This window comes from Simochromis diagramma, unplaced genomic scaffold, assembly GCF_900408965.1.
Source record: "Simochromis diagramma unplaced genomic scaffold, fSimDia1.1 OVJJ01000334.1, whole genome shotgun sequence".
NCBI classification, from domain to species: Eukaryota; Metazoa; Chordata; class Actinopteri; order Cichliformes; family Cichlidae; genus Simochromis; species Simochromis diagramma.
In genome coordinates, this window is record NW_024386764.1 from 6,384,966 (window position 1) to 6,398,272 (window position 13,307).

General features: G+C 41.6%; 1 protein-coding gene across 1 annotated transcript; it reads left to right on the forward strand.

Moving 5' to 3' along the window:
- The first annotated feature begins 293 nt into the window (after positions 1-293).
- Positions 294-11,946, forward strand: si:ch73-40i7.5 (amyloid-beta A4 precursor protein-binding family A member 3). The gene is made up of 11 exons (XM_040033420.1): positions 294-584; positions 2,522-3,527; positions 3,874-3,904; positions 4,020-4,165; positions 4,398-4,484; positions 5,928-6,104; positions 7,182-7,361; positions 9,855-10,067; positions 10,731-10,850; positions 11,060-11,200; positions 11,286-11,946. The coding sequence occupies exons 2-11, from the start codon at positions 2,535-2,537 to the stop codon at positions 11,355-11,357; spliced, it is 2,160 nt and encodes a 719-aa protein (XP_039889354.1). The 5' UTR covers positions 294-584; positions 2,522-2,534; the 3' UTR covers positions 11,358-11,946.
- Positions 11,947-13,307: the final 1,361 nt, after the last annotated feature.

Sequence of the window (13,307 nt, forward strand, 5' to 3'; positions counted from 1 at the left end):
TCCTACATATAAGATTAATATTTTATTCTGCCACATTAGACCCCAGTACTGCATAAACTGTATTTATAAACACATTCATATAATATTCCAATTACTTCTACGTCGTTAGGTTTTTGTAAGTGTCGTGTGTTTAATTTGGTTAAAGTACACGGGTTTTTTGTGATCAGTTGTTTAGAAATTTGACTGTAGCCCTTCGTGGTCCAGTCATTTGTTTAGACTTGCACAATTTGCCAAAGAGGAAGAAGAAACTAAAAGAAGAACAAACTATCTCGTGGCGATGTGAGACGCTGCGGTAGCACGTGAACGCAGCACGACTACAGAGTCAGCAGATAAATAAAAGCTGTCAGTCGGCAACAGCAGCAACAATGAGTGGCAAACTCTGCTTTAAACACTAAAAGTGTCTCATCTTCGGAGTATGTGACATTGCTGAATTTAACAGTGTCGGTATTATTAGTATGAAGAATAAAACGAAGCCAGAGTTTTGGAAAACGTTCAAATTCCAAACCACGTCAACTCATCTGTCGTGGCACCTACGGGAGTCTGAGTGTGGACACAAAGAGAGCGACAGAGATTTAAAATATCAGGTGAAAACTTCTCTTTTAGCCGCTTGTACTCTCATATTTTGATTGAATTGTTGAAATATTAGTACTGCTGCTGTTAAGCAAACGCTAGCTTTGCTGTTAGCCTGAGGCTGCTTAAACTGCTAACTTCGGTTAGCCAAACTCACGTCTTTCTCGCACCCTGAAAATAATTTTCGCTTGTTTGTGTGTTTTACCCTGCTGTCAGTTGTTTGCACTACCGCGCCAGTGTTTTTAATAACATGCCATGATTATCTGATCTAACGGTGGATTATTCACGCCATGAAAGATGCGTCGTCGAAAAGATCTGATCTGTGTGCTTATCTGTACAAGAAGGAGGGATCATAAACTTTTCTTTAATGCACGGCACTGCCAGATGGATCACGTACATGTTAAATATAGTAAAAGACTTAAATATAGTAGCTGACGAGTCCCGAGTCTTGTTTATTAAAAACATTTTACCAGTAAGGACCATATTTAATAAATATGGCATTTATTAAATTAGCTTTGGTGTGTTTTGATATTACCATGGTGCTAATCTTTATGGTGTAATAAATTACATGATTACATGGTTGTTATTTATAGTTGTTTGATAGTTTTTATTTCTAAGATACATGGATGTGAAGGACTGTGCTCCCTGAGCCTGTTGGATGTTGCACTATAGGCCTGCATGCTCTTCGAGTGCATGATGTTTTCTATAAGCCTGAGGCGGATTTTTCTATTTCGGTGTTTGTGGGTAAATGAGGACAAGAGGGTGCATAGATGGTGCATACTTTTTCGCTAAGGCAGTCATGCTGATGCAGCCTGGAAACTATAAACACACTGTGTAAATCTGATATTTAATAACAGTGTTTTGGAGGTAGCTCATGTGAATTGTGAGTCTGGTTGAGGCTCTGCATAATTTATTTGTATTGTTAGGCAGAGCTGCTCTGCAGTCATGAGGTATTTTAATGGAGAGAAGCAACAGATAAGCAAGGTACAAAATACAGAAAGCAAGAGCTAATAATAATTTTGAGCACCATGTACCCCACAAAGTAACAACACTATGATTTGTTCTTCTGAGTGATGGCTTCTGGAACAAAGCTATTTTTAAACATTGTTGTTTTACACAAAACTATCATCAAGAAGGAAGAAACTGAAACTTACAATGGAAAGGGTACGATTCGTCAAGAAAAATTAAATCGGCGAACCACTGTAAGTGTCTGGTGTTCAGGGATGCTGTGGTTCACCAGTCAGCATGTTGGACCACTTCTGTCCTTTACAAACCTCGAGCCAAGACAAGGATAAAGCAGATTGCAATAAGAGCACATTAAAATAAAGTCATAATGATTCTATCAGTGTAGAAATGATAAAGCTTTCTTAGTTTGCTTTGAAATTCAGCTATTGTTCCAAGATATTTATAACACTGAACATGTTCCACCATCTGACCCTTAATGGATGTGACCTCTTGTACAGGAGTGCATTTCTTAGAGTCAGTGACATATCTTAGATATGTTTAATTAAAGGTGCAACTTGTCGTCATCCTGGAGCGGACTGACAATAACTGAGTCGTCTGCACTCTCTAAAATGACCCTGATCTCAGATCTGCTTTGATCAATATTTGTGTACAGGATAAAAAGATAAATATGGAGCCAGCCAGACTCTTTAAGTAAAAAAAAAAAAAAAATCAATAATTCAGATTTTTATTGTAATCAAACTGTTCTAAAAGCTTTCTGATTCAAATATGAGGCTCAATTGTATTGAAGGCTGAAGAAAAATCAACAAGCAGTAATCGTGCATGAGCATCTTTTCCCTCCAGCTGTTTAATAACCAGGTTCAACAACGTGCCATTATCCACTCCTGTGTGTGGAAAACTGCATGGGGATAGGCGCTTGCTCAGTTTGGCTTAAAATCTCTGACTTCACCAGTTGTTCAGCTCAGTAATGCCAGTTTTTCTCTGACAGGCTTTCTTACAGAATGGACTCAGACTGCCTCCCTGCATCCGCAGACTCCCTGCTGTTTGATCCGGTTCCTGTTCATGGAACCTCGGGGGTTGAGGTCAGCAGTCTGGCTGCAGTAGCTCTGCCAGGTTCAGAGGCAGAGGATCTGGATTCGTACAACCTGATCGAGCCTCCACCCTTAGACTGGAGGTCAGACACCTCTAGCGAAGCTGGTTCAGCAGACGATCTGGATGATGCCAGCCTTCCCACCTCAGCTGACTGTCTCGACAAGGCAGATCTGGGTGAGTCAGTATCGCTTCCTTTGGTTGAGAGAGACATTTTGACTCCAGTCGACGTGAACCAGCTGGATCTTGTCGGAAACGTTAAACAGCCTGCTGAGGATGCCGAGGCGAAATCGACAGACGAGGCTGAAGCAGGTGCGGGAGTATTGAGGGCTGAGGGCTTTAAGGACACAGAGGAAGATCAAGCAGTGGTGACATTGGGGGATGTTGATCTCCACAAGAACAAGAGAGGTGAAGAGGAGGCTGCTGAAAGGAGATCAAATGATGAAGACCATATGCATATCCACACCCTGCTCAGTCAGCTCCAACTAATGGAGGAAGAGCCGCATCCCAGTCATCGGATGCCATCAAATCATCATTACTCTAGGCGGTCTGAGCTGGAAGCATGTGCTCCTTCTTCAATAAAAGAGGACAGCGCTGAAACCAAAGGGCTGCTCTTCTCTGAAAGCCACCAGAGAGACCTGCTGGGGATGCTGCAGTGCACAGAGATAGGCGCAACACCCCGCCCTACCTCTCTGCCGCACAGAGGGGACGTGGACGCCGTGGTGTCAGTTTCCTACAGCCAGGAGGATGCACAGAGGTTCTGGAGGCATCACGGGAATGGTCAGCAACAACGGCACAGGGATGACTCCCTCACTTCACTGCCTGATGATGAGTATCCCGAGCCAGTGTGGATGAAGCTGGGAGAGCAGCCTCCAGAGGAAGAAGCTACTGCAGAGAGCGAACAGGTTGGTGCTGTTACTAAAACTAATAATAAGGGTGGAGACGTTTGGTCATCCATCGTTTTTGTTATGATGAGTTAACTAATCCAATAGTTGCTTTTTATTTTTTTTCTCCAGCTGATTAATGAAGCTATATAATGTCAAAAATAACACAGTCATCACTGGTTTCCAGAGCTACCACACATCTGTCCTGACTTCAGCTGTCTTCGTTCTCTTAGCAACACTAAAACGATAATCAGAATACTTTTTTTTTTTCCTACCACCAGCTAACCCATCACTGAACTTATCTGAAGCACTTTCAGTTTTTCATGGACTTAAATTCACTAATTTGCTGTGCGTGCCTTCTTTGCAGAGTGCTGATGACCAGCCTTCATATAAAGATGGTGAATCACTTCAGTGTGCTTCTTTTTTTTTATTATTATTATTATTATTATTATTATTATTCACTGAAATTTGACATTTGTCAAATATCTAATGTAATATGTGCTAATGTTTTAGTGCCTGGTCCTTGTGATCCTGAAGACCTTTTGGATGGAGTGATTTTTGGTGCCAAGTATCTTGGCTCCACTCAGATCAAATCGGAGAGGAACCCGTCTACAAACGCTCGTATGGCCCAGGCTCAGGAGGCTGTGGACCGAATAAAGGTGCTTTAAAAACAAAATAACCAAATATGCACCTTTTATCATGATCTGGCTGTGCAATGCATTGGTAGATGATGTTAAATCTGGTTTTATAGTTGCAGTGAAGGATTTTTTTTTTCTTATTAAACATACCTGTTTTAAAGTAGGTGGGATGTCATTATTAAGTTAAGGATAGACATGTGGTGTACCTGTCCTCTAAGGTTAAATATGAGAGTGTTTTCTGTGGTTCTTTTAGGCTCCAGAAGGAGAGTCCCAACCAATGACAGAAGTGGATCTGTTCATTTCTACTCAAAGAATCAAAGTGCTCACTACTGACACGCAGGTACTGCACTCATCTGACCACATACATTCATTTTCCTCTCTTGTATCTCCTCATATCATAAGACCTCACTTCTCTCTAAGACTGTAGACCTACCTGGGGCCTACCAGTCCGGTGGAATTAGCACCCAGTTTGGATTCGAGAGACAGAAACAGGCTTTAAACTGTTAAAGCTCAGTTTGATGATGGATCAGGTGACCCCGAACCATCCCTTAGTTAACGCTGCTGATGCACTGAGCATTTTCCTCTCGCCTCCTGTCACTCCTGTTTATACATCACTACTGCATGCCATTAGTTTTGTCTTCTGTCTCTCTGTTTCGTTCTGGTTTGGCCGCCCCTTCTTGAGCATTGTTCTGTCGGAGGAGGTCTCTTCCTGGTAAAAGGGATTTTTTCATTCCCAGTGTTGCCAAGGGGGTCATCAGATTGTTGGGGTTCCACCCTAAATCTGCACAATCTTTAACTTATAGCATAGAGCATTTGGGGAAAAATAGTAAACATCTGAAAACATACCCAACACAGCTGGTGACTTTTTATTACACAAAGCAGCATTGCACTCCTTGATGTTCATATTCAAGCTGAGCTCTCGCTGCAGGAATCCTTAATATAGAATTGGGTGGTGATTTAATATGAGGCCTCTAGTAGAAGCTATTTTTTTTTTCTACTGAATTGTTAGGAGAGTAGAAGTAGGTCATCTACTGTCATTGCTCCATTTGCATTTGCTCCTTTCTGCAGTGATGGATGTGAAGATGAATGGTTTTCTTATTCAGTGTTTTTACTTCCAAGCGATATATGTTTATTATCCAAAGTTGTCATTTAGGACACAGATGAGGCATAAAAAGTAAAATGAAAATGAAAATTGCATTTATAAATTACTTTGATGTAAAACAAAGACAAATATTTGTGGAAATTGCACTTCTGATTCACGTAAAGAACGCTCCACCAGCTTCCATGTTAACAAACAACAGTCTTTACTTTCATTTTTTCAGAATTCTCATCCAAGTTAGTTTCGGTCCTGAATTAATCTTAGGCGCCTGGTTTGTGGTTTGCCTTTGGTCTGTATGTTTGTCTGCTAGGTCAGTGGTTTGGTACATTAACTTGATAACATATTTGGCCTGGAGAAATGGTTTTGATGAGGTGAGGGTGCACAGACAATCCTGCTTTGCTTGAAGACACAGAATGAGGAACTTCCTTAATTTCAAATTTACTTTGATGATAAAGGCCTGGGCTTCCCTTTGGGATGTGCTCTCTCAAACACACCAATCTTTATCATATAATTCCTGTAGTTCTGTAAAAATGTCTTTAACAAGAGAGGCTTCTAAGAGGAAAAATGTTAAGTAATACCTATCTGCAGGAGGTTTAAACTCTATGCTGGTTCCAAACCAGACCTTCGTGCTCACTCTCCCTGTCTTTGTTTCTTATCTTAACCACCGTCATGTCCTGTTTGCAGGAAGCCATGATGGATCACGCTCTGCAGATGATCTCTTACATCGCTGACATTGACAACATCGTGGTCTTGATGGCACGAAGGAAACGTAAAGGGCAAGATGGTGACACCGACTCAAACTCTTCGTCATCATCTGCAAAGAAGTGCTTGATGATCTGCCATGTGTTCTCCTCTGAGGATGTGAGTCAGTCAACTGGAGGGTTTTATATGGTGTTCATATACTAGAAGTGTGCAATCAGCATGATGCTTTCCTTCTTAGCACTCATATTTTGATTTCTGGATTCCAAGCAGAGCTTTTCAGGAAGCTTGGTTGCTGGCCAAACAGCTCATTTACAAGTCCAGCGAGGCCTCATTGTTATATTGGTCTTTCATTTCTAATTACACAGTTTTGCTGCATGGTTACTGCATGTTTAAACACATTAAGCATGCAGTAAATAAGGTACATGGTGAAATATATGGCATTAAAATGTGTCTAAGATCGCTAAAATTGACATTGGACTCTCCCAGAGCCCCTTTGAACTCTTCCAGATTTCCTAGTCACATACTTTTGCCCACAGACTGGTTACCGCATGTCCTTGTGGAACACCCTCACTCAAACGGCAGCGCAGTATAATGTAAATAGATGTAGCGTTCAGTATCTTGGCATCTCCCGCCCTGCACGCTCTTGCATCTCTTATTAAATTGCCAAGTCGGTTGCTGACAGCAGTTTCAGCTTCAGCTTGGCTGGCCTGGTTTCCTTCCTCAGACAACCACTGAGTTCTCCTCAATGTCAAAACCGTCTGGCTCTCGTCCCAGTTTCCCACAGTTGGCGACACTGAATGGGAGGAAGAGCTTCCTTTGGAAGCTAATTAGCTCTGGGATGCTGAAGGCTGTGACCGCGTCTGCTCAGAGCTTTTTCAAACTGAGCTCATTTAACGTGTTTAAGATCATTTCAAAATACTTTCATTAATTCATGTTTACAGCAGATGCTATATGTGTGTTTAGCAAGAACTTCACAGAGAAATTCAGATAAAATGCATTAAAGATGGAGTGTTTTGTGTTGATGCTCTGGTATCAAGTTTTATGACCCTTTGGCTGGTTGTCTTTACAAACGAACACATTTGCTTTGATTTGTTAGTATTTAAATGGAGGATTAAGGAAAAGTCTAGGGAAAAATTTGTTTAACAAATGCCCCTAGCATTTAAATGTAGAGTAGACACGACTGTAACAACAGTGCTGAACCCTGATTCAGTTTTGTCTGTCTCCTCCTGTTTGCAGGCTCAGATCATAGCCCAGGCTATCGGGCAGGCGTTTGGAGTGGCTTACCAGCAGTTCCTCCAGGCCAACGGTATCAAGGCCAGCGATCTGAGGCCCGGCGAGTACAGCGACTACCTGGAAAGTCAGGAACTCTACAACGGAGACTTGGCCCACTTCTCTGACTCTCAAAACCTCAGAGAAGTAAGCAGGAGGGATTGTGGTTGCAAAGCCACCCACACAAAATACAGCTGACCTATAATTTTGGCTTGTGTAGTTAAAGGACTAACCAAGGCAGCACACAGAGCAAATTAAAGGTGCAGGAGAGAGTGCAGGCAGGGTGGAGCAGGTGGAGACGAGTGTCAGGGCTGATTTTTGACAGGAGGATAGCAGCAAGAGTGAAAGGGAACGTTTACAAGTGAGACCTGCTATGATGTATGGTTTCGAGATGGTGGCACTGACTCAAAGGTGGAGCTGAAGGTGCTCAAAGTTTCACTGAGATAGACCAGTGACTAATTAGCCAACGTGTTCAATTTATTCCAAAGCAGGCCCCCCTTTTACTGCAAATCATGTATCAAAATGCCCAAATGTGTCATCATGTGGTCCTAAAGTAGCACAAAGGTAGATTTGGCAAATTTGCAAATACCTGTTTGAACAGGTATTTTCAACACAAGAGTCAGAACCGTGCAAGATGCATTCACAAATCTTTAAAGGTGTGCAGCAGAGTTTTAAAGCAAAGACTGGGTTTGTGGGTGATTATGGTCTGACAGCTTGTGATGATCCCATCACAAGATGGTCTGCAGTTTGCTTCAGACTTCACACTTCAAAGTGTGTGTTTTATATATGCACAGCTGTTTGTTATTTATATTATCTGCACCTCATCTATTATTTCCTTATCTCGTCATGTTGTTTAGAAGTGTGCAGGGGCTTTCCTTTAGTGGTTCTAAGTAGAGCTGGGCGATAGAACGATAACGGTATGTGTCGCGATATAACTTTTTCTCGATAGAAAAATTAAACTATCGCGATAGACCTTGCCGCTCTTGTCCTCTTAAAAAAAAAAAAAAAACAGCCAATCCAAATTAAGTAGCGCAGAGCCGAACCAATCACAGCCGCAGCGTCACGTCACGTGACTTGTTACGTACAGCACAAGTGCCAAGCCGCACATGTGTATTTGTTTGGGAAGCAGCCAGCCACCGTACCGCCCGGGTAATTGAGGAAATGAGTGTGCCGACTACAAAAATCAACCGAGCGTGACCGAAGGTTACCGAAGAGAAAACATGATGGTTCCAATGCCGGAGAGGTTGTCGAACGGAAGAGCCATAGAAGTTCCGTAGTGTGAAGGTATTTCGGCTATTTCAAGTCTGACAAAAAACAGAGTAGCGCGCACTGTAAATTGTGCCGAAAGCAAGTCTGGAAATACAATAAACTGGTACATGCTCAGGCTACGTCCACATGTACCCGGGTATTTTTGAAAACGCAGATTTTTTTTCTGTGCGTTTGCACCTTTCGTCCACACGTAAACGGCGTTTTGGTCACTGAAAACGAAGATTTTTTTAAAAACTCCGGCCAGGGTGGATATTTTTCAAAACTCAGTTTTTGCATTTACGTGTGGACTAGAAAAACGGAGAAAACGCAGGTCAAGGTGTGTGCATTTTTTGACGTCACACTGTGCGCCACGTTATTGTTTCGGTGAAATGAATTTCTACAATACTGTTACTGTTAATTCTACCCTCTGCAGTGTTTAAATGCTTACATATACACACAGTTACTGTCCCTCCACACATACAACTCGGTTCTGCTTCTATGCCCCAGCTTTGTTTACTTTTTCCCACCGAGGCTTCTAGACTTCTGATTGGCCAACATTTCTGCACGGTTAGGAATCTAGCTCCACCTGCTGCTTTGGCATGTTCATAGCAGCGTTTTCCTTCATTTCCCCCTTTATGTGTGGACGGGATTTTTTTTTTTTTTTTTTTAAACGAAAACGGAAAATCTCCGTTTTCAAAAATACCCGTGTACGTGTGGACGTAGCCTCAGTCTCTGACTGGAAGCGCTAATTCGTCATTCGGCTTTTGTCAGACTAAAGTAACTGTTAAAACTGTTTGAAAAGCTAAGCTATACAACAAGGAGAGATTGAGAATTTCCTTTTAGTTCTCAGTTTATTTGATATTGACAAAAGTTAGTCAGTTTTGTCTGTTCTTCTGTAAAACAAACTAAGATTTATTTTTAGAATTAATATTTTGTTTCTAAGTGGAATTGACAATTTAGTCTGTTTCGTTTGTTCTATTTTGAAACTTAAATGCTTTAGCGGCTGCCTTTTGTGTAGTTTGCAATATTTGCCTTTATTTATCTGAAAAAGTCTCATGTTCCTTAAGTACATCTACCCTGTTGAACTTATTATGGGAAATAAATATTTAAATAAAAACAAGCTGCTGATTATTTCACATTTTACTTGTGAGCAACGGCACATTTAAATCTTACAAATATAGTTATTTGGCTTATATCGTGATAGATATCGTTATCGCCTGAAATGAAAAAAACATATTGTGATATGAAAAAATCTTATATCGCCCAGCTCTAGTTCTAAGTATTAATAGAAGGTGTTGCAGGAGAGAGAAAAAAACAAGCCAAAAAAAAAAAACGAGCTCTGATTAAAACAACCACTGATATATTACAAGTCTCTCTGTGTCTGTGGATCAGGTAATCATGACCAAGGCTCCGGGGGAGATCTTGGGACTGGCGGTGGTGGAGTCGGGCTGGGGCTCTATCCTCCCCACAGTGGTGGTGGCCAACCTCCTCCACGGAGGCCCGGCTGAACGCTGTGGTGAGCTCAGCATCGGGGACCGCATCATGTCCATCAATGGGACAAGCCTCGTGGGTCTGCCCATCACCACCTGCCAGAACATCATCCGCGTAAGTAGGACACACAATGACACAAACTTCAAATTTCAGTGGTCATAATAAAGCTGAGAAGAAAGGCATCAACAACAACAAAAGAAACATATTGTGCTGCAGATTAAATGCCTTTATTGTGCTGTATATGCAAGTTAGGATCACCAGGTGGCACTGTAGGTCCACACAGGACCAACATTAGCGTCTGTCAACTTAAACTGTTAAAGCAAAACTTGCTGCTGATATTCAGTGTTTCAAACATTTTCGTTGTTTCGAGTTGACAGAAGTTTATATCTTTGAAACACTTAATCAAAGACACAATACGATAGTTACTTAATGCTGTGCAGTTTATCAACTTTAGTTTCCTTTATAATTTTGGCCTCCACTGATCATTAAACTAAAGTAATGAAGATAAAACCCTTATTGTGCTGCAATCCCTGGTTTCACCTTTCTGCACATACTTTTCCTTCAATTTGACCCCAATAAAATGTCCAATGTTAGGCTTGTAATGATGAAAACATGTTGTAAACGTTCACAAAAGTTATTACAAAAAGAAATAACTTTTGGTGAAAAGGTACACTTGGGTGAATAGTTTGCATATTTTCCTCAGTAAAGTTTTACTGCTCTAACTCTGGATCGAGCCTCCCTTTTTGTTGTTTCACCTTTTTTTTTTTCCCCACTTAGGATCAGAAAAGCAAGAAGTATGTGAGGCTCAGCATCGTCCACTGTCCTCCCGTCACCATGGCAATTATCAGGAGACCAGATCCGAAATTTCAGCTGGGCTTCAGCGTGGAAGATGGCATTGTACGTCCGCATCCATATTTCACATCTGTCATTATGTGACGTACCCCTTCAGCTTGGCGCTGAGCCTGCAGCAACCAGCAATAGAACAACAGTGTTTTTACCAGATAGCTTTAAGAGATTAACATGTTTGGATTAAAAGGTCGGTAGCACTCGGTACAAGTAAATTATTCTGAACTATAAACATGCAGTTTTCTGTCCTTGGGTTGCAGATTTGCAGTCTGATGCGGGGTGGTATAGCAGAGAGAGGAGGAATCCGCGTCGGGCACCGCATCATTGAAATCAACGGGCAGAGCGTCGTTGCAACGCCCCATGATAAGATCATCCAGATTCTGACAAACGCTGTAGGGGAGGTGAGACGTAATCTAATGCTTACATTCACAATTACATAATCAAGTTCATTACACTTTAAAATGAGACTTCTCTCGGTCTGTGCAGATCCACCTGAAGACGATGCCAGCTTCAACGTATCGACTGTTAACAGGACAAGAGCAGCCAGTGTTTCTCTGAGCACTTCCTGTTTCACCTGGACAAAAATTCTTCAGTATTCAAACTTCATGAGCTTTTGCCAAACTGAAAATATTATGCAAGTGTGTTACAGGCTGTTGTGACACCACTGAAAGCTGCAAACTGGATCAGTTTTGCATGTTTTTAGGACAATAAGAACATCTGAATATGAAAGTGCGATTTTAAAATGACAGGGATAGATAATAGCTCTTCATTTGTATTTATCACATATTTACATTTCAGGCAGTAGCTGAGATGCAGTAATGCTTTTTTTACTTTGCTTACGTACTTAGTGGTGAGCAGCGTCAGAAACACTGTACTTCATTAGTCTTCCAGCCTGTCGTGTGGCACCAGTGTGCCTGAGGTAAATTTGCTTGAAGAGGGGGACCTCGCTGAATCAGGACAAAGGGTCTGTGGCTGTCATTGTGATGTACTTCCAGCCCCTCACATGCACATACACTAGCTTCTCTGACTGTGTCGAACATGAAGCAGATATGCAACATTAAGAGACTGCCTTATTTGATAGAGAGATACATATATTTTTAAGATTTTAATGTTCTCGACATTCATTAAAATGATCTGTAAGAAAATATCTTGATATGCTTTATTGAATCATTGATGGTCAGAAGTTTACATAAACTCATCACAGGTATAAATGTTGTGGTAATTTTGGGCTTTGAATTAATTCTTTGCAGTGTTCTTTTTCCAGAGTAGAATGATTGTACTGCTTATATCTCTAATGACTTATTGAATTTTGAATTTTCTCTGATCCACAAGGGTCAAATATAAACATACCTACTTAAATCTTTTAAGAAGTGCAGTGTAGGGTTCTACAATGTCTAACAAATTGAGAAGGTCAATACCTATTCTTGTTAGAATTGTGATTAAATACAATTTGGAGTTTCTCTTTGCTAGCCTAAGGATTTGTTTGACAATACTCTGGTTTGATCATCAGTTTAAACAACTGTAAGTACAGGTTGTTTGGCTGTGTCATGGCTTTGCAGAGGTCTGGAAGAAGACCCAAATTGCCACCTTAAGATGAAAGGACACAAAGCCTGCTATGAATTAGAAATGGTTGGAACGCCAGTGTCCACAGTGACATAAGTTTTATATCACCATGGACAGTTCAAGCTCAACTTAAATTTGAAGTTGCCCACATGGACGAGCCAAATGCCTTCTGGAGAAAATCTTTAAGGTGAGATGAGACAAAGATTGAGCTGTTTGGAGGAGCAAAGGTGAGGCTTTCAAACTTAAGACTACTACCAGTTGTCAAGCGTAGTGGTGGTAACATCATGTTTTGCTGCCAGTGGTACTGGTACATTGCAGAAAGTGGATGGAATAAATTCATCAACTTCAACTCAAATCACCAGCTAGACTGTTGAAACTTGGACACAGCTTGGCGTTCCAGGAGGACAATTATGCTTATAGCCAGGTTATTGCCAGAAAACCAACCGTTTTAAACGACCTCTACCAATTCTGCTAGGAGGAGTGATAAGTATGCCACAAGTTGTTTTTATGGCTACCAGAACCGTCTGGTCAAGGTGCAACTCTTTCAAGAAGTCGGCACATACAGACATATGCAGTGGCACAGCCCTCCGAACTAAAGAACTCATAATGGACTGCAGGAGGCACAAACAGGGTCACTCCCCTCTAAACATAAGTGGAGCTATTTCTCCATCTTCCGATTTTTGGGCATCCACACGTCCGCCAATCGCATCTGGACCCATAACACCAACGCCCTGGTAAAGAAGGCCCAGCAGTAGCTTCACTTCTTCCATGTGAGAAAGAATAACCTGGACCGGAAGCTGCTGCTGCTGGTCTTCTGCCGCTCATCAGTAGAGAGCATGCTCTCCTACTGGGTGTTTCACCTGTTGAACTCTGGTCGGCATGTCAGGTCAATCAGGTCTCACACCTACAGACTCACAAACAGCTACTGATTCCATATAAAACAAA